Source organism: Dreissena polymorpha, chromosome 10 (genome assembly GCF_020536995.1).
Source record: "Dreissena polymorpha isolate Duluth1 chromosome 10, UMN_Dpol_1.0, whole genome shotgun sequence".
NCBI classification, from domain to species: domain Eukaryota; kingdom Metazoa; phylum Mollusca; class Bivalvia; order Myida; family Dreissenidae; genus Dreissena; species Dreissena polymorpha.
Genome location: NC_068364.1, coordinates 33,584,814 through 33,607,166, shown reverse-complemented (window position 1 = coordinate 33,607,166; position 22,353 = coordinate 33,584,814). Strand labels below are relative to the sequence as shown.

The 22,353-nt window shown below is 33.5% G+C and overlaps 1 protein-coding gene across 4 annotated transcripts in view; it reads right to left on the bottom strand.

Moving 5' to 3' along the window:
• The window catches only part of LOC127847194 (collagen alpha-1(I) chain-like), a 147,929-nt gene that overhangs the window by 61,826 nt on the left and 63,750 nt on the right, over window positions 1-22,353 (bottom strand). For all 4 annotated transcript variants that reach the window (XM_052378920.1, XM_052378921.1, XM_052378922.1 and 1 more), the window contains exons 5-6: window positions 10,813-10,926; window positions 6,886-7,014 (exon numbers count right to left, since the gene is read on the bottom strand). In XM_052378920.1, coding sequence (XP_052234880.1) covers window positions 6,886-7,014; window positions 10,813-10,926 — 243 coding nt within the window. The remainder of the gene's footprint in view (window positions 1-6,885; window positions 7,015-10,812; window positions 10,927-22,353) is intronic.

The following is a 22,353-nucleotide window of genomic DNA, read 5'->3' as shown; positions in this document are numbered from 1 at the left end:
GGTCTGGGTGTTGTTGTTTTTTTTGCTAACAAATGCTTCATAAATGAGAATTAATTTTTTTTTTAATTAATAATTAAATTTCACAAAACTGTATCTTTTAGTGCTGGATGGGAGATTAACCTAAAAAAATAAAAGAAATTTAACCTTCAATTGGGAATTTGTTGGTCCCATTTTGGATAAATAAATACTTTTTTGGGGGGAATCAGGCCGGATACCAGCCCTGATTTCAAACGAAAAAAAAACACTGCCACCAATCAAGTGAGTCTGTCTCATAGACAGATTTATTCCACATGGCAAAAACATTAAAAGGGTATACAAGTAAGAATGAAAGTATGGAACAAGGTGTACAAACAGGTGACAATCAAAGCTATGGTATTCTCCCAAGAAATATCTGTAGGGGACATAACTGTTACAGTGGTAGCAAAGGGGAGTAACCATATCACAAGTTTGCTTATTAAATAGTCCAGAGTTACCTTTAATTGTTTTCAATTAACTATAATTAATATACATTACATTTTGTTTAAGTTATAAGACAGTTAACTTTTACATAATAATCTGCTTCATTTTATAATTAAAATAAAAAAAGAAGTGAAAAAGTTTCCCTTTCAGGACAAAACATAACAAAACACATTTTAATAAATTAAAAGAGATAAAAAAATATACATTTTGTCTTTAAAACACCATCTTATTTAAAAAGCTTCATTCCCTTCTAAAATATTTATGACATGGTATATTTTGCTTTATTTATTTTACCTTACTTCTTTAAAATAATTTATAATTGTATTTTTGAAATTTCATGTTTGTTTTTTTTCAAAAAATGACTTTTTCGTGGACACGTAAATAAAATTTTGTAGATTTCTGATTATAGAATTTTATTTTTTTTTAAATCGTCCTTAATTTTCTGATGTGTTTGTGTTAATTGTTGATCTCAGGCCAAGCCATGAAATCAACAAAAAATAATGTCCCACCAATAATTATTTTATAGTACGAAACTACAAGTTTCATTCAGTTAAAAAATATTTATGACAGGGTGTAATTTGTGTGTTTTTTTGCCACACTATTCGCACACATTTGTAAATCAATTGAAATCAACCTAAAATAATGACCGACAAATAATAATAATTTCACATAATAATTTATTCTACACGTTTGGTTTAGTTTAAAAATATTTATGACAGGGTGTAATTATGAATGTTTGCCCCACTATTTGCACACATTTGTAAAGTCTTTCTCAATTGAAATCAACCTAAAATAATAATGATTTCACAGTATATAACAACTACAAGTTTCATTCAGTTAAAAAATATTCATGACATGGTGTAATTGTACAAATTTTTGCCCCACTATTTGCACATGTTTGTAAATTCTCTCTTGATTGATCGCTTATTTGACTGCCTTATCAATATCAGACAATCTGTGACAGTCAGTAGCAGGTTCAGTCATCCAAAATTAATGTGACACAAATCACAAACCCAGACAGGCACATACGAAAAGGTGCAGTCTTTTTCCATGGTAAATAATACACATTTGAAGACACTTTCGTAATGTGAATCATGAAGAATTAAGAACATTTACGTGCATATTTTTTGCTGCAGACATAATGACATGCATAGAATTTGTACTAAACCTTTAGGTTTGAAAAATCAATGCTCTTAAATCATATAAAAATATGTGTAGTTGTTTTTAAACAATTCACATTATTGAAAATTACAAATTTACCCATGAATCCTATTTCTAAATAAAGAACTTAAAATACTTTAATGGAAAAATCATTTATATTAGTAATCCACTATGTGAAGCATCTTGACTTATCTAGATTGTTAAAATACAGAAGTTCTACAGAATCTTACAGTGATCTTTTCACAGATATTGGCATGTTTTGAAGTTTGTCATTTAATGCATGACATTGCAGAGAACTCTCCAAATTATTCAATCATTTCGGGTTTGCAACGCTTTATAATTTTAAGGTTTTTAAATCATCAAAGTATGCACATAATTGATACTTTAGAGCAATGTTAATGTTCAGTAATACTGTTTGCAAACAAATTTCATAACTACTACAAACAATTCAAATTTGAAACAATTTGTTTTCAATTTTGTCAATTTACCAAAACCTGAAAAGGTTGCTTAATAAAATCAGTTTGGAAGCTTTGTCCAACATTAGGATAAAGAAATATATGGAGTATATTTATTGCTTTTGGTACATTATCAATTTAATTAACAAACGATACAACAAATTATTATTTTCATTAATGGCTATGACTATATCTAATGAAACCAACACAATTTCTTTATATATTTTTAGTTTTCCACTGATTGTTTACTTTTCTAGAGAATTATTATGGCGAAGTATGCGGTCATGACATTAAAATAATTATATTATTTCACTATGAAACAGTGAAAAAGAAAACCACTAAAGTTAATTAACAGTTTTGAATCACTGATATTTCATAAGGAGCCACAGGAATGCATAAATAAAACCAGATATTCCCAAATTTCCAAAAATTTGCTAATCTGATTATATACTTTCTTTTCAAACAAAGTAATCTTTCACAAATGATAAAACAGATAACAACCATCTTTTAACACCAAACACTATTTTTTAACTTGCTGAGAACTTATCATCTTTAATCTATTGCAAAAAATATTGTTGCAAGCATTTCATGATCATGATCAAGAAAAAGCTTGTATGCCAAAAGACTCTGCCAAAACACCTAGCAGCTTGGTCATGCCTCTCTTTCATCCAGATTGCCGGAAAGCTTTATTTTATCTCTTTCATGAGCAAAATGGAAACAACGGATGTTGTTTTTTTTCAACTGCAATAAATTCAACAACAAACGTAAATCAAATAAACATATCTTTCCCAGAATTGTATCATGTAAATAGCACACAGGACAAAAATCACATGTTTTTAACTGGAATAGCTTCAACAACAAACATACATCACATTGAAACTTCTCTCGCAGAACCTCCTGAAGAATGCGTTTTGTTTTTTATGATGAAAACATAGCTGAATTAATAAGAGGAAAATATGTTTAAATCAATTAGACTGTACACATGTATTTGAGCTGTATTGAAAGCCAGACATAAAACACATGACAATTTTATGATTGCATGTCTTGGGTAATCTAATATTTAAGGTGCACATGAACATATTTGTTGCTATTTATGAGTGCCATTAATAATTAGAAAAAATTGTGAATGCTTTACATTGTCTGTCCTCTGCAGGTGTATATAGAGGCAATAAAGTTTTGGTGCATATTTTCTTCATAAAACATAAACATTCTGCAGTAATCAACTGTGAATATTTTCATTAGATATGTACAAAAATAAGAAGATGCAATTACAATTTTAATGCCAAAACTCGTAAAATTTCAAATAACTGCCAGGACACTTATTTCTTAGCATGCAAAAAACAAGATGGACAAACAGCAATTTCCAGGCAGGCAAAATCTTAAATATTTTTAAAGTGTGTAGAATAATCTGCAAGATATGCAGGTTTGAAAGTGGGGAGTTATAGTGGGAGTGGATCTTAATCTCATCAGCCTCAGCCATCATAATGTCAAAATGACATCGTAAGAATTCAACTTGAATTTGAGACAACTTCCCCGACATCCATTAACATTCCTGAGCCAATGAGTTGTAAAGTGCTGAACCAATGTTTTCTCTAACTGAATCACCGCAAAAAAGGACCATAACTTGGCATTCTAAGCGTAGCAACAATTAGGCAAATTACGCTTCTAATGACAAGAAAAACAAACCTTCCTACTAGATCACTAAGCACCAATATGAATTTCGGATAGCATTTTGTCTTGAATTTGTTTTCAATTACCTAATCCAACCCTGAAGACGTTAAGGTATATTCCTAATTGTCTGTATTACTGGAGTTATCTTATCGCTCAAGCAACTACCAGTAATACTGAGTGCAAATTTCTTACTGATCATGGTACCTGTATTTTTATGTTATTTTCTTACTGATGATGCAAATTTCTTACTGATGATGCAAGTTTCTTACTGATGATGCACATTTCTTACTGATGATGCATATTTCTTACTGATGATGCATATTTCTTACTGATGATGCACATTTCTTACTGATGCTGCACATTTCTTAGTGCTGATGATGAAAATTTCTTACTGATGATTCATATTTCTTACTGATGATGATGCAAGTTTCTTACTGATGATGCATATTTCTTACTGCTGATGATGCAAGTTTCTTACTGATGATGCAAATGTCTTAGTGATGATGCAAATTTCTTACTGATGATGCCAATTTCTTGCTGATGATGCACATTTCTTACTGATGATGCACATTTGTTACTGATGATGCATATTTCTTACTGATGATGCACATTTCTTACAGATGACGCAAATTTCTTGCTGATGATGCACATTTCTTACTGATGATGCAAATTTCTTACTGATGATGCAACATTTTTACTGATGATAAAAATTTCTTACTGATGATGCACCTTTCTTACTGATCATGCACATTTCTTACTGATGATGCAAATTTCTTACTGATGATGCAAATTTCTTACTGATGATGCACCTTTCTTACTGATGATGCAAATTTCTTACTGATGATGCACCTTTTTTACTGATGATGCACCTTTCTTACTGATGATGCAAATTTCTTGCTGATGATGCAAATTTCTTGCTGATGATGCATATTTCTTACTGCTTATGATGCAAGTTTTTTTACTGCTGATGCATATTTCTTGCTGCTGATGCAAATTTCTGACTGCTGATGCAAATTTCTTACTGCTGATGATGCACATTTCTTACTGATGATGCATATTATCTCCTCTATAATGGCAGTATAGTATAACAACAAGCGATTAAACCAGAATCTGTCTTAAACAAAAATTGTGACCTTTTGTGTACATGTTCCCTGACTGAAGCAAAAGCACATCATGTCTAGAATTTAGTACAGCATTTCATGAAAGAACCGCACAGACAACTTTAAAAAAGCAAACTGCATAATGAACAAAAATGTATTCAGCTTTATTTGCTCAAGGATAAAGAACTTTCCACCATTTTGAGTCATTCCCTTTGTATATCCAACCAATGTTTTTAAAGAATGTTTAGCTGAGCTTGTGTCTTCTGCATTTCAATATTGAACTGCAACATTACTGCAGTAAATCTACAATGAATCACAATGTAATACAGTCTTAATAAATCACGAACATTTACAAGCATGGTTTAATCTTAATTTCATTAAATTTATTGCAACTGTTCATGTTTTTGATGCATTTGTTCTTGGGAGATATTTTGTATTTGTGAAATCAAATCAATTCATAGGACCACACAAAACTTGGTAACAACACACTTTTCGTTAAAAAGTATTCAGTAGAAAAATTGAAAAAGGAAACCGATCAAATTTATGACAAAGTCACATAAAGGTTAAAGAAACTATAGATCTAACATAAAATGAAGAGATTTTGAATATTCTTAATATGGAAATAAATAAACTTTTAATTTAAAGTTTGTCGTATATAGAGCATGTATTTGAACATGGGGGGGGGGGGGGGGGAGAATAAGTGTTTTTTGTCACATTTTTTATTAACATAAACTGTTATTTAAAAGCGTTATGATAATACTTTTAAAGAAAATTGAGCATCATCCACACTTTCCTGAGTTGTGTGTCCTTGAACGTAGCATTTATTTATTGCAGAAGCATAAATATTTTATCGCATACATCGCAGATTCTTTCAGAACATTGAGGCCAGTCAAGAGGATTGCCAATCATTGAAAGGAAATCAACAGCAATAACTATAACAACAATGATTAATAAAACAAGAACAATGATTACAACAACAAAAACAACAACAACAACAGCAAGGTTGAGCAAGTGCTTGACAAAATTTGCAAAAATTGACAAAAGTTATTAGCAGGCACAGTGAAAAGAGAAAATTGTTGTATGAAACAATATAAGCCATGTTCTGGGAAAACGAAGCTTAATGCACGGGCGTTGAGTGTCGTCCTAGATGAGCCAATGCAGTATAAACAGGCTAATAATGGATGACACTCTCAGCCTAAACTGGATTTTCATACAGACTTCATTTCAACCAAAAATACCATACAAGCGAAAAATATTGTCAATGACAAGCCTGTGCAAATTGCACAAGCTAATTTTTTTATGACACTTGCACTTGCATTAAGCCCAGTTTTTTTAAAAGCTATGCTTCATATATTCAGCCCCATATCTCTCGTTAACCCAGCTGTATTAAATAAAGTTCTTTTCTTAGATATGACAAAAATTGCACAAGATATAGGATTTGCATGGTTTGCACATCATCGTAACTCAACACTTGTATCAAATTTATCAATAATTGTTGTAGAAAAATAGAATTACAAACATAGAAAAAACGGATAATAAAAATGTTCATTGAAACTTATTTAACACATTAGAAACTACAAACACATTTTGCAGTTAAAAGTCTCCGTCCAAAGGTGAACGACAGTGAAAACTAACACAGGAGGTGACATGCAGAAGCAAAACAAAAACATTTTGCTGTAAAAGTCTCCATTCAAAGGTGAACAACATTGTAAATGAACAAAAGAGGTGTCAGCATGCTAAAGCTTGTCTTGCAACATAACATTACTTAATACAGAAATATTATTTTATCCTTATTTAGAACAACACAAACATAAATATTTTTGCCCTCAAAGTCTATGATGATCCAAAAATAACAAAATCAGAAATTCGCAAGAAATATTATCTTACACTCAAGCAACAACAAAAACAAACATGCTCCAGCAAAACAAAACATTTTGCCGTAAAAGTCTCCATCCAAAAGTGAATGACATTAGAACTTAACAACGGAGGTGACGTGCAGAAGCATCTCTGACATGCTAAAGGGAGATTACTCTACTCACTCTGGCATCTTGACGGCCATTCATCACTGCCATCATTACATTGTGGGATGTCATCGCAAAACTGCGAGGCCAAAAGACACGCAGAATCGTCGACACATGGTCGACCCCCTTCTACGCAAAGTCTAGACCCTGAGAAAGTAAGTTTAAACCTATTATTTTAGCTTGATTGCATCAAAGGCTAAGGCTTATCGAAACACTCTAAAGTCTGCTTCCTTGGTAGAACCAATGCTTGGTATCTTTGCAGGAGATCTTAAGAATGCTACCACAGTGAGGATCGAACCATGACTTTCCAGCTGCAAGGCCTACATAAAATCCACTACGCCACCCTTACCTCTAAGACAAAGGATTACAACCAGGTTGCAAACATGTATTACCTGCCGTTTGTCAAGTCTGCTATTTTTTAAAGTCCCATTAGGGTTTTTTATTCGGTTACATAAAATTCTCACCATCAAGCTAACTTCCCAGCCCAATACACACACCCCTCCTTACCACCACTAAACCCAATACCCAAGGCAACTGCCCAAACCACAGTTTTTTTTTAGCATTATGGGAATGGGGAAAAATCACTGTGTTTTGACAAAAATTGGAAAATTAGAGTTTATGTTGTTTTGCAACCAAATGCTTCAAAATTGAGAATAAAAGTGGTTTAAATATTATAAGATTCAACTTATACAAATGATATGATCACATTTTGTGGCCCGCCAATTTTATAACATTGTTGGTGACCTCAATTAATTAAGATTGACAACACAGTCAGGGCAAACTGCAACCTTACAACATCTGTACTACAACCATGCAGTCTTGGCCTATGAAATGCCAGCAACAGTAAAACAATTGCAACAAGGGCTGTTTGTAAAACATGCATGCCCCCCATATGGGCTGTCCGTTGAAGTGGCAGCCATTGTGTGAATACAATTTTTGTCACTGTGACCTTGACCTTTGACCTAGTGACCTGAAAATCGATAGGGGTCATCTGCGGGTCACGATCAATGTACCTATGAAGTGTCATGATCCTAGGCAAAAGCGTTCTTGAGTTATCATCCGAAAATCATTTTACTATTTCGGGTCACCGTGACCTTGACCTTTGACCTTGTGACCTCAAAATCAATAGGGGTCATCTGCAAGTCATGATCAATCTACCTATGAAGTTTCATGATCCTAGGCGTATGCGTTCTTGAGTTATCATCCGAAAACCATTTTAATATTTTGGGTCACCGTGACCTTGACCTTTGACCTAGTGACCTCAAAATCAATAGGGGTCATCTGCGAGTCATGATCAATCTACCCATGAAGTTTCATGATCCTAGGCGTATGCATTCTTGAGTTATCATCCGGAAACCATTTTACTATTTCAGGTCACCGTGACCTTGACCTTTGACCTAGTGACCTCAAAATCAATAGGGGTCATCTGCAAGTCATGATCAATCTACTTATGAAGTTTCATGATCCTAGGCGTATGAGTTCTTGAGTTATCATTCAAAAACCATTTTAATATTTCTGGTCACCGTGACCTTGACCTTTGACCTAGTGACCTCAAAATCAATATGGGTCATCTGTGAGTCATGATCAATGTACCTATGAAGTTTCATGATCCTAGGCCCAACTGTTCTTGAGTTAACGTCTGACAACCACCTGGTGGACGGACCGACAGACCGACCGACCGACCAACAGACCGACATGAGCAAAGCAATATACCCCCTCTTCTTCGAAGGGGGGCATAATAATGAAATAAATACTTACAAAAGTCTAATGAAATAAATACTGACAAAAGTCTAATGAAATAAATACAAGTATTTACAGACAAAATGGTAAACACACAAATGCATAGATGTTTTCAATAAATAAACATGACATTTGAATACAAAACTACATGTTCTTAAAGATGAAAATGAAACATATTACAACTGGGTAATGCAAATAATCAAATATTTGACATTTTAAAACTATTTTAAATTCATTACTGAATCATGTTTTTTTCTTGTTACTCAGTCAAATGCATATTTAATATCTAATTAATAGTACATATGTAAATGAACTTGTGTTGTAATTGATTTTTAATTTATTTGAGGAATACCAAAACAACATGCAAGTCTTTATTTAGTAAAGAAATACAAAACATAGTAATTTTGAACTTAAGTGAAAATATTTAAGAAATGACTTAAGATGTTTCTGGAATACGACCCCATGAACTTAAGTGAAAATATTTAAGAAATGACTTAAGATGTTTCTGGAATACGACCCCTGATGCATGTGCGTAAAATGTCATCCTAGAAAAGCCTGCGCAGTCCACACAAGCTAGTATCACGGCTGAATTTAAGTTTCTGCTTTAAGGAATTTTTCATTTATATTTAGACTCTTCTGAAAGAAAATTCAATTAAGGTGGAAAGTGTTGCAGACTGGGCAGGCTCTGGGACACTTTCCGCACAAGCATTAAGCCCCGTTTTACCAGAGTGTGGCTTATTTTAAGTGAAAAATGAACAAACTTAAAACTGACTAAATGCATATAAAACATGCTCAAAAACCTATGTCAAACAAATTCCCAGAATGACTCAGGCTCAAATACTGAATGCAATCCAGGCTAATTTTAAGAACAAAAACTTCATAGTATATGAAGCAAGACAACTATTGAACAAAAAAACATGCCAAGCAAAGAAAAACAACAACAAAAACAAACAAACCAAGTTTACTATAACATGTATAATTTTTTCCCACAACAAGCTTGACAAAAGGGACAACTCTGAGATGAGAGAGACCACTCTAGACAATGACGAAAGCGGGGAATTAAAGACTGAAAAATACAACAACGTTTCATGACCCCTCGTATTATCCAGATAATCATATAAAAATTTGTCAAAATTATAGTGCAGCGTAACCTATCCTCATGATCATAAAGCCGCTTAATATTTTGAGAATATAGTTATCAATTCAGTGACATTGATGAATGATAAAATTATTAAGCAATTGTGGAAATGGCGCCGATTTCAATTTTTTTCGTCGATTTTGGCATAAATAAATTGGTTGCTTTTTATATTTGTTAGCATGTTTGTAGAGCAAGGTACCATGGGAAGAATTGAGAAGTCCCACAAAATACAACAATACAAAAATAACACGAAACAATATTTTAGAAAGGGAGATCATTATAACCAGAACATCAATCTAGAAATGGCAAACGACTATACACATTAGAAACATTAGAACTACATGCTTAACAAGGGAGACAATTGTAATAACAGCATTATGCAAAATAAAGGGAGACGATATTAAACAACATAATTACATGCTCACTAAAACAAGAAAACCATGCCAAAACAAGGCAGACAACAAAAACACAATGTAATACAAAGGGATTGAACTATATAAAGACCATCATGAGTTAAAAAGGAAGTCAATATTACACAACACAGATTAACATGCTAGGTATAAACAGGAAACCAAGTCAAACAAGGGAGACAACAAATCACAATATTATACAAGGGAGATCACTTTAAAGAGAGAAAATATTCAGAATAACATGCTCGCTTAAACAAGAAAACCATGCCAAACAAAGGGAGACAACAAAAACACAATATTATACCAAGAGAGACAACAAAAACACAATATTATACAAGGGAGATCAATTTAAAGAGAGACAATATTCAGAATAACATGCTTGCTTTAACAAGAAAACCATGCCAAACTAAGAGAGACAACAACAACACAATATTATACCAAGAGAGACAACAAAAACACAATATTATACAAGGGAGATCAATTTAAAGAGAGACAATATTCAGAATAACATGCTCGCTTAAACAAGAAAAACATGCCAAGCAAAGGGAGACAACAAAAACACATTATTATACCAAGGGAGACAACAAAAACACAATGTTAGACAGAGGGGATAATTCTGACAAGACCACCATGCCTAGAAAAGGGGAACCATCTCACCAGGACAGTTGTCTTCATCGGAACCGTCCGAACAATCCATTGGATTTGCATCACATCTATAACTACTGTCTATACATTCTCCGCTTCCACATAGAAATTCGCCACCCTTACAACCTGAAATATTAATATTGATTGATGAGGCAAAACCAAAAAGGATTTAACCCTTTGCATGCTGGGAAATTTGTGGTCTGCTTAAATGTTGTCTGCTGAATTTCTAAAATTAGCACTTTCTTTGATTTTTTTCAAAGAATACTATCAGAATAGCAAACAGTTTGGATCCTGATGAGAGGCCACGTTCTGTGGTGTCTCATCTGGATCCAAACTGTTTGCAAAGGCCTTCAAAATTATACAACCTGAAATATTAGAATTGTGCGATGAGGCAAAACCAAAGTAGGATTTAAACTATTTGATGATGATCAGTATTTCCAAATACATGCATGGAGCAGGATGGCCTCGACCTGCACATACTTGTGGACGAGGTAAATATAGTCTACTCTACTGAAATCAAAAAACAAAACAGTTTTAGCTGGTTAAACTGTAATAGAATCTACACTATCTATAGGTCCTTTCATGTGAAACACAAGCACGCTGTAACCATGGTTCCAATTTGTCGTATAAATCTTCAGTAGATTCAAGACAATATGAGCTGCATCCATATGCACAAAATTAATAAAACATATGCCATGTATCGCCATCATAGCTCCAGACCAGCCTGCGCAAGGGCAAACTCTGACCTGGTCAGTAGCTAAGTAACAATGGCCGCTCTAAAGTCATTCAAGGTTTGGTGGTCTTATATACCAAAAGGGTCATTTTTGCAAAACTTTTTTATGATCATTGCAACTTTTATAACTTGTAAAATGGATCAATAATAACGGAATATAGTGTTTTTTTTAAACTCTGGGAAAACGGGGCTTAATGCATGCACCTTAAGTGTCATCCCAGATTAGCCTGTTCCACTCCACAATTTAAGGCACAACAATGTCCTCTTTAACTTGATTTTTTTTTAGAAGAGACTTCCTTATACACAAAATTTCATAAAAGCTGAAAGGGTTGTCCCTGATTAGCCTGTATGGAGTGTACAGGCTAACCTAAGATGACACTTTACAGACATGCATTAAACCCTGTTTTTCCAAATCGATGGTTCAAATAAATCTCTCTGTTGGCCCCATTTTCCATATAAAATAGTGCTTCATCCTGGTTTTAATTAATACATTTTTATCGCTGTCATTCGTTCATCTCCATAACTGTGGAAATCACATGCACATCACTGGTATATATTTCTGCAGAAAAAAACCCCAGCTCAAGACCTGCTATAAAAGGTTTATTGCGCAATGCATCAATCAAAAAAGATCTTATTTCACCAAAAGACCTACCTATCCTTCTTATCTATTAGTTTGTGTCCGTCTAGACACCATTAATCATTGAGTTTGTGAATTAAAACATGGTGCATGAACAGGTGTATAAATATGGAAAACCTATTAAATACAAGTTTATTCATTGAGTCCAATACATGAGGATTATAAAAGTAATTAATCATTTACTGGGGTAATACCTTATCAGTCAGATAAATAATTAATTTAATCCCAGCTTGTAGTGCAAGAACAAATCATTTGTGCAGTGCTCTGTGAAAAGGGGGTTTAGTGCATGTGCGTAAAGTGTCGTCCCACTGATTAGCCTGTGCAGTCGACACAGGTTAATGAGGGACAACACTTTCTGCCTCAACATGATTTTTGCTATGAACAAAAAACACTTTTCATGTTTGTATCATATTAATCAAAATACACTAAACACATAAAATAGCAAAACACAAGAAATGTTAGAACTTAGTGAAATTTCAACAAGCAGCTCTATATAGAGAGTACATTGCTGCATGGTCGAAGAAAATGGTTTCAGTGGACACGGTTAAAACATACAGTAAAATCACTTATATGTGTCTTGTTCTGAGAAAACTGGGCTTAATTCATGTGCGTAAAGTGTCCGCACAGGCTAATCAGGGACAACACTTTCCGCTTTAATGGTATTTTTAATTTCAAGGAAGTCCCTCCTTACCGAAAATCAAGTTTAGGCGAAACGTGTTGTCCCTGATTAGCCTGTGCGGACTGCACTGGCTAATCTGGGACAAAACTTAATGCACATGAAATAAGCCCAGTTTTCTCAGAACAAGACACATATTTTCCGCATGCAATATCATGACTTTTTGTGGACAGGTAAATTTGTTGATTTCTGGTTTTGGAAAACAAAAAAGGAATTTGCGTCCTTAACTTTGCTGTTGAGTTTCAGTTAAATTCATGGATGGGTCCACCCACAAAATAAACGAATATATGTATATTCATTTTTTATTTTCAACACATTTTATTTCTAGATTGCAAACAAATACATATACATTTATAAGCAATAACACAAGAATGTAATGCAAATAGAAATGAACAAAATAACATATGCAGTACATCTTAGGTTTTCTATCTAATGCTTCATGAAATCAAGGAACATGTACATCTAAGGTTTTCTATCTATTGCTTGAAGAAATCAACAAACATCATAATGACCCATAAATAATAATGATTTTGGATGTATTCTCCTTCACTGTTTTTCAAACAAGCCAGTGCAATTTTACATTATTGTTGACAATAATTTCTTTCATTCACAGTCACAAATCAGTTAAGGATCAAATGAAAAGCCACACGGGCATATCAGCCCAAGTTGTGCAGTTTCATCTGACATAAACCGATTCTGTCAGGGATACAATTTTATTTGTATCACATAAGTATCAATTTGTGAAGAAGAAATATAAATTCCTTTCTTTTTTTGTACAGTTCAGCCATGAAGGGCAACCATTTCTAAATTTACAACAATGTGAGTCGTGTTCTGAGAAAACTGGGTTTAATGCATGCGCGTAAAGTGTCGTCCCAGCTTAGCCTGTGCAATCAGGGACGACACTTTCCGCTTTTATGATATTTTTCCTTTAAATGAAGTATCTTCTTAGCAAAAATCCAATTTAGCGAAAAGTGTCATCCCTGATTAGCCTGTGCAAACTGCACAGGCTAATCTTGGACGATACTTTACGCACATACATTATGCCCAGTTTTCTCAGAACGCGACTCACATTAACTCTGTGACAATAAGGTTGATACATGCTAAGGTCCAACTTCAATTCTTACAACACTAATGGCTAATGCTATGTCAAGGTCAGTTGTCTGCGAACAGGAATGGGTTAAAATGATACAATAAATGGGGGCAAATATTGTATGTAATGACTGATCAAAGACTTTAAAACTTTTGGCACAAAGGCTCTGAACACTGAGGTCTGGGAACAGAAATGGGTTAAAATGATAAATAAATGGGGGCAAATATTGTATGTAATGACCAATCAACGATTTTTGCAACTTTCAACACAAAAGCTGAACACTGGAATCAAAATTGCATGTAAGAACCAGTCAAAATTTGGGATCAATTCATAATCTCAAAAAGTAAATACTTTCCTAAATGACTAAAATTCTAAAATGAAGGTCTCCAATTAAAAAATAAATAATATATAAATAATGGCATTTAGTTCATTTCCCTTTCCAGCTCTAAAAGTTGAACCTCAGTTAATATAATATTGAAAACAATTTTATTCTAAGTTTTTAAGAATATGTTATCCAAACAAATGCACACACCAATTTAATAATTTTAGTCAAAACGACGCAAATTTATCCCAATCCAAACTGTTCTGTCCCATTTCCCAATCTTAAAAAAAACAAGAAACCGTCGGAGACGGGAGATGCTCCCCAAAGTTTTTTTTTCTCACAATATTGCACAATATATTCAGATAAAAGGAAACGTCTTGAGGGGCATAACTTTGGACAAAACAATACGATGGATGGTTTAGCAACTTAAAAATTTCAAAGGGCCATTACTCTCTAAATAAATCATCTAACCAGAACCCACAAATAACATGCGCATCTCCTCAAGGTAGTTAAGATTCCCATAAAGCTTCATTGAATTCCAGTCAGTAGTTGGGGGGACAAGAATTGCACTATATGTACAGTTTATAGAAAATTTCAAAGGGACATAACTCTGTGAAAAATCATCCGACCATAACCGGCTGATAAAATGCACATCTCCTGTTGGAAGTGAAGCTTCCCATAAAGTTTCATTGAAATCCGGACAGTAATTGCTGAGAAATAGCCCGTACAAAAATTGTTCACGGACGGACGGACACACGGACAGACGAAGCGGCGAATATATGTTCCCCCCTAATTTTTTTGGGGGGAGCATAAAAATGGCATGGGCAGAAGACTCAAACCAATATTGCATGCAAGAACAAATCACATATGCATATCATTAATTGTGCCATTAATGTGAAATGGTAGATATTAAAAGCAATCCATGCACAAGAAATGTGCAAATTTGACATTTTTACAGTGCGTGAAATGATATGCTGGAATTAAGTAGCACTCGGTGAATCAGCATCAATAAAACGCTCCAAGATTACTTTCATCATTTTTTGTGTAATGATATGTTTGAAACATGTACTTAAGTTGATACGCTGCTTGTAATACAAGATATTGAACCATATAAATAGCTCAAAAACATTAAAGCATTGCGCTTTATGTTTCATGAATGAAGAAATGAAATATAATTTTAAGGATAATGTTTGTTAAATCTGGAAGTAATTGTCTTGTGTTTTTTTTCAATTATACATGCTTGTTTGTATTATTTACAAAGTTTGTAATTGAGCTGCTGTTCAGTTTCTATCTATGAGCAGGGGTCATGGAAATACGGGGCTTTATATATCGCCTACTGAATGTAATAAGTCATGTAACTGACATTTTTATACATTTTTACTTTTTTCCATTTTTGTGTTTATTAAGGTTAAATACATCAACTGTTAAAATATTAAGTCAACCTTTTTGGTAAAAATAATGTTTTTATCAAATTTTTGAAATTGACATAACAAACACATGTCATTTTCTGAATGTAAAAAGTAGCGTAACTGACATTTTGTTAAATTTTCAGGAGAAGCAAAAAATGTTTAATTAAAATAATAAACCTTTTTCCATATTCAAATTTTCTGATTAGTATTATAATAACACTTGAAAAACGAAACAAAACTCCAAATTGATATGTCTTTTTTAAAACAAAAACAAATTAAGAAAGGAGCCGTTACCATAATTTCAATACTGAAATATTTTGAGCGCAAAAAAAAACGTAAGTGCTCTTACTGTATTTTGGATAATGTCTGAAAATATGCATTCGTGAACAATTCACAAAATGTCAGTTACCCTAGTTATTACATTCAGTAGACGATATATATATATATATATATATATATATATATATATATATATATATATATATATATATATATATATATATATATATATATATATATATATATATATATATATATGCTTTACCCCTTAACCACTTAGATACATATTTTTACTCATACATATACGTAATAGTCCCTTAGAAAGTTACATTTAATTAAAGACCTTTCTTACTTAATTCAAGCTTTAAAGGCTTCATTTCCAACCCTTAGTTACTGATGAGCAGCAAACAGCATAAAATCTGAACAGACTGCAAGTTACTCATAGACTGCTCTGGTTTTATGCTGGTAGCAAAAGCCATTTTAGCTTTGCTCCTTACGGGGGGAAAGGGTTAAGTGTTGTCCCTGATTAGCCTGTGCATTCCACAAAAGTAGTTGTTTTTGTGAAAGAGTTGCAACTGAATAAGTGTACCATACTTGATCAATAGCTAGCATTCAAAACCAGACACACTTCACACTTTTATTTATCAAAAAGATATGTCATTTAGAACAAACTATTATGTAAAGTTTGAATATGACATCTATCTTGGAATAAATTGTTGTCATTAAAGTTGAGAATAATTAGTAAAATACACACTTTTATGTTAAACTGATGCATCATTTAAATTGATTTTTCCACAAAACCTGGATGAGGAATTTTCACAAAATTAAACCTTGTTCATATGCAGTCACCTTAAATGAAAAGACATGGAACACTGGAACAGTGCTTAATTATTACACTAATTTTAAAGAAAATTTATAGTTTTGTTTGAAAACTCACCAAAAGAAAGTTCTTTTCAAGTTTGATGGCCTATTTCAAACTCTTTGATGGCCTATTTTAAACTCTTTGATGGCCTATTTTAAACTCTTTGATGGCCTGTTTCAAACTCTTTGATGGCCTATTTTAAACTCTTTGATGGCCTATTTCAAACTCTTTGATGGCCTATTTTAAACTCTTTGATGGCCTATTTTAAACTCTTTGATGGCCTGTTTCAAACTCTTTGATGGCCTATTTTAAACTCTTTGATGGCCTGTTTCAAACTCTTTGATGGCCTATTTTAAACTCTTTGATGGCCTATTTTAAACTCTTTGATGGCCTGTTTCAAACTCTTTGATGGCCTATTTTAAACTCTTTGATGGCCTATTTTTAACTCTTTGATGGCCTGTTTCAAACTCTTTGATGGCCTATTTTAAACTCTTTGATGGCCTGTTTCAAACTCTTTGATGGCCTATTTTAAACTCTTTGATGGCCTGTTTTAAACTCTTTGATGGCCTATTTTAAACTCTTTGATGGCCTATTTTAAACTCTTTGATGGCCTATTTTAAACTCTTTGATGGCCTATTTTAAACTCTTTGATGGCCTATTTTAAACTCTTTGATGGCCTATTTTAAACTCTTTGATGGCCTATTTTAAACTCTTTGATGGCCTATTTTAAACTCTTTGATGGCCTATTTTAAACTCTTTGATGGCCTATTTTAAACTCTTTGATGGCCTATTTTAAACTCTTTGATGGCCTATTTTAAACTCTTTGATGGCCTATTTTAAACTCTTTGATGGCCTATTTTAAACTCTTTGATGGCCTATTTTAAACTCTTTGATGGCCTATTTTAAACTCTTTGATGGCCTGTTTCAAACTCTTTGATGGCCTATTTTAAACTCTTTGATGGCCTATTTTAAACTCTTTGATGGCCTGTTTCAAACTCTTTGATGGCCTATTTTAAACTCTTTGATGGCCTGTTTCAAACTCTTTGATGGCCTATTTTAAACTCTTTGATGGCCTGTTTTAAACTCTTTGATGGCCTATTTTAAACTCTTTGATGGCCTATTTTAAACTCTTTGATGGCCTATTTTAAACTCTTTGATGGCCTATTTTAAACTCTTTGATGGCCTGTTTCAAACTCTTTGATGGCCTATTTTAAAATCTTTGATGGCCTATTTTAAACTCTTTGATGGCCTATTTTAAACTCTTTGATGGCCTATTTTAAACTCTTTGATGGCCTATTTTAAACTCTTTGATGGCCTATTTTAAACTCTTTGATGGCCTATTTTAAACTCTTTGATGGCCTATTTTAAACTCTTTGATGGCCTATTTTAAACTCTTTGATGGCCTATTTTAAACTCTTTGATGGCCTATTTTAAACTCTTTGATGGCCTATTTTAAACTCTTTGATGGCCTATTTTAAACTCTTTGATGGCCTATTTTAAACTCTTTGATGGCCTATTTTAAACTCTTTGATGGCCTATTTTAAACTCTTTGATGGCCTATTTTAAACTCTTTGATGTCCTGTTTCAAACCCACATGATACATAGTGAGCAATTGTTCTTGTCCAATTAGGAAAAGTACAGCAGGTACCAGCCACATTGGGAAAAATACAGGTACAAGCCCAATTGGGAAAAGTACAGGTACCAGCCCAATTGGAACTAGAGCTTTGTCACAGACGTGACGTATACCCCCACGTGCCGCATTGACACAGACTATTTTGCATGCTGTCTTCACAAAACAAGGGAATCTAATTAATGGCAATTTTTAAGAACTATCATGTTATTATCATTTATAGCCATTTTGACCTTTGAACTCTTGAATTCTTCCACATGACACGCCGTCCAATGACTGTGAACAAAATGAATGTACAGAGTCATTTTAAAATCTCACATTGAATGACATAGTTATGGTCCAGACATGATCATTTATTGCCATTTTTGACCTTTGAACTTAAAGTGTGACTTTGACCTTGGAGATATTGGCGTAATTCTTTCGCGCAACACACCGTTCAATGATGGTGAATACATGTGCCAAATGATTTTTAAATCTCACAATGAACAACATAGTTATGGCCCGGACAAGCTCATTTATGGACATTTTTGACCTTTGAACTCAAAGTTTGACCTTGACCTTGGAGATATTGACGTAATTCTTTCGCGCGACACACCGTCTAATGAGGGTGAACAAATGTGCAAAATGATTTTAAATTCTCACAATGAATGACATAGTTATGGCACGGACAAGCTCATTTATGATCTTTGAACTCAAAGTGTGACCTTGACCTTGGAGATATCGACATAATTCTTTCGCACGACACACTGTCCAATGATGGTGAACAAATTTACTAAATGATTTTAAAATCTCACCATAAATGGCAAAGTTATGGCCTGGACAAGTATTTGACCTTTAAACTCCAAGTATGACCTTGACATTGGAGATATCAATGCACTTTTTTCACATGACACACCGTCTCATGATGGTGAACAAATGTACCAAGTCATTTTAAAATCTAACGATAAATGACATAGTTATGGTCCGGACAAACTTTTGGTTTAAAACACACTAAGTGACCCTGTGACCTAGTTTTTTACCTGGCATGACCCATATTCAAACTTCACCTAGACATCATCTAGATACAACTTGTGACCAAGTTTGGTGAAGATCGGATGAAATTTCGGACAGACCGACAGAAATGCTTACAAATACTTTAAAATTGATTACTATGTGTTGTCAAGTTGTCAATTGTATCTTTACTTTGGTTCAAGCCATAGAGGCTTCATAGGGAAATTAAATAAATGTGTTTTATTTACCTTTTTTTTATTTATTTTTTTGAAAACCTTTAATTCTAATTTTTTCAGACAGCAATTGGGAAATTTGTAGTTATTTCCTCATTAGGAAAGTGCCAATGGCCGATGCTTAATCAAGCAGGAAAAAATCGCTCAGTTAAAAATTTAGGAACTAGAAACTAGGATTTCATTCCTATGTCCTTTAGATATGACTCATAATACAATCAAAGACTGCAAGGAAAAGACATGGCTACCTTTTTTTTATTTATTTTTTTGAAAACCTTTAATTCTAATTTTTTCAGACAGCAATTGGGAAATTTGTAGTTATTTCCTCATTAGGAAAGTGCCAATGGCCGATACTTCATCAAGTAGGAAAAAATCGCTCAGTTCAAAAATTTAGGAACTAGAAACTAGGATTTAATTCCTATGTTCTTTAGATATGACTCATTATACAATCAAAGACTGCAAGGAAAAGACAAAAAACTATTTATTTTTTTAAACAAAAAACAAAGTCCCCACAGAAGCCTGGGTCTTAAATCGGATGATTGTGTGCCACGCAACGTAGCTATGTGTGCATGTCGACACACAAACATGCACTTCGTTTCCCACTGTGGATTTTCCAATACTCTGTCTACACCTTGAATGAATACTTAACCTAGTCTGTGGTCTGTCGATCTCTTTTGATCGACCCAGGTATTTCTGATTGGATAAAACCAGGTGTCCTCATGTGTTCCGATAATCCAATAATACCAGTTTTATGAATGGGACCATTTTCGAAAAGGTGTGTCATTTGTAATCCATTTGAAACGTTAAACTTAAGACCCGCCATAAAAATTGTTTGTTACCCATGGCTACCAGGCAGTAGCACGATTGGAGGGGTGAGCTCAAAACTATTGTATCTTATGAGCAGTTTTTCTAGTTATTTAGGGAAAAGAAGTCTGGTCAAAGTGGGATTTTTTAAATTGATAAAATGGCAAATTTGTGAATAATTTTGATTTGGGATCGGGTCTGTTTGCTTCGGATTACCATCCGTTTTAAAGCCATTTTTACATAGCATAAAAAACCCTGCTTATATAGAAATGTTAAGACAATAAAACAGTGTATTGCTATGCACAAAAAGCGCAGCCTTCATTCTCATTTGATGATACTAAAATCTCAATGGAAGTGGATAACAAATCCATGTTGAATGAAATAATCCAACATTGTAATTTCAAAACAGGAAATTCAGCTTAGTGATATGTTACAGTGGTTATCTTCCATAATCCTTTATGCAGTTCTTAACTCTGGTCAGTTTTAATTTTTTTTTTTTAAACTCAATGGTTTAAGCCATTTCATGGAAACCTATGTGCAACAAACATTTCAACACAGGACTTCAACTTAATAATTTGGTATAATGGTCTTGTGAAATCCTTTACAGGGCTCTTAACTCAGGTGACTGTCAAATAAAACATAGAGAGAATTGTAAATGGTTTTAACTATTTCCCACAAACAAATGTCCAACAAACGTTTCTGAAAAAGAAAATCTGCAACATTTTTAACACAACAAATATAAAATCTCAACAATATTTCTTAGTTATTATTAAACAATTACTGCACTCTTGGACAATACTCTTTCGTCCATCACAATTATAATAAAGTCACATATACTAGTCTTAATTCCATTTAACCTTATTTATTTTATCACCTGAGTGAGCCAATAAAGTTATATATGTGGCTTCATTGTTCACCTTTTAATGTATGTGTTAATTACAAACAAAATAAGTTTGCTCTGAGAATTTGAAATGGTTAAACCATTGCTTTTAAAATTGATTTTTAAGGGTCGAAAGCTAACAGACTGTTACCTTAAGTGGCTGTTAAAGTTTTGAGCCATCGGGCCGTAGTGTCCATTTTTATGGTAAATAGTGTAGTCAGTATTTCATAAAATTTCACACTTGTCACAACTTATCTGATCGCTGGATCATAATATACTTCAACCATTTACTAGCTCAAAACCCCAGAACTAATGATGTCAATTTAGAGTGATTTACTAAAATAATCAGGGACCATTTCGGCTCCATTTACATTTTTTCAAAGGTCAACAGAGCTAAGCGCCACTGGCCTTCATTGTTCCATTCCAGATATAGACTGCATAGACTGGTGTCAAAAGTGGAGAATGGTTTGTGTAAGATGGCTGGTTTAACTTACATCAATAATGAACCAGTCTTCTGGAAAACTAGGTTCAAAACAAAAGCAAAGTTTGTTAATATAAATAAGCCTCGCTTTGGGAAAATTAGGCTTAATGAATGTGAGTAAAGTGTCATCCCAGATAAGCCTGCGCAGTCCTATGACCCTTTCTGCCAAGACTGAATTTGCATTTAGAAGAAAGTTCCTTTAAACCAAAAATTCAATAAAGTGCTGTTTCTGATTAGCCTGTGCAGACTGCACAGGCTAATTTGCAACGATTGTTTATGCACATGTATTAGGCCCGGTTTTCCCACAGCGAGGCTCAAATATTTAATTCATGAAAAAGCATTGCTATGTATCATCAATCATCTTTATCATATATCAGTAACCAGTCTAAAGTGAACATTTTAGGGTTCATTATAAGGGTGGTGTGGTATAACAATTATCATAAAAGCCAGACTGTCACTTTCAAGGTTCAAATGTAGTCTGGAATTATAATCAGAGTTGATATCGGTCAAGTCACTTTCCTTGTTCAAAT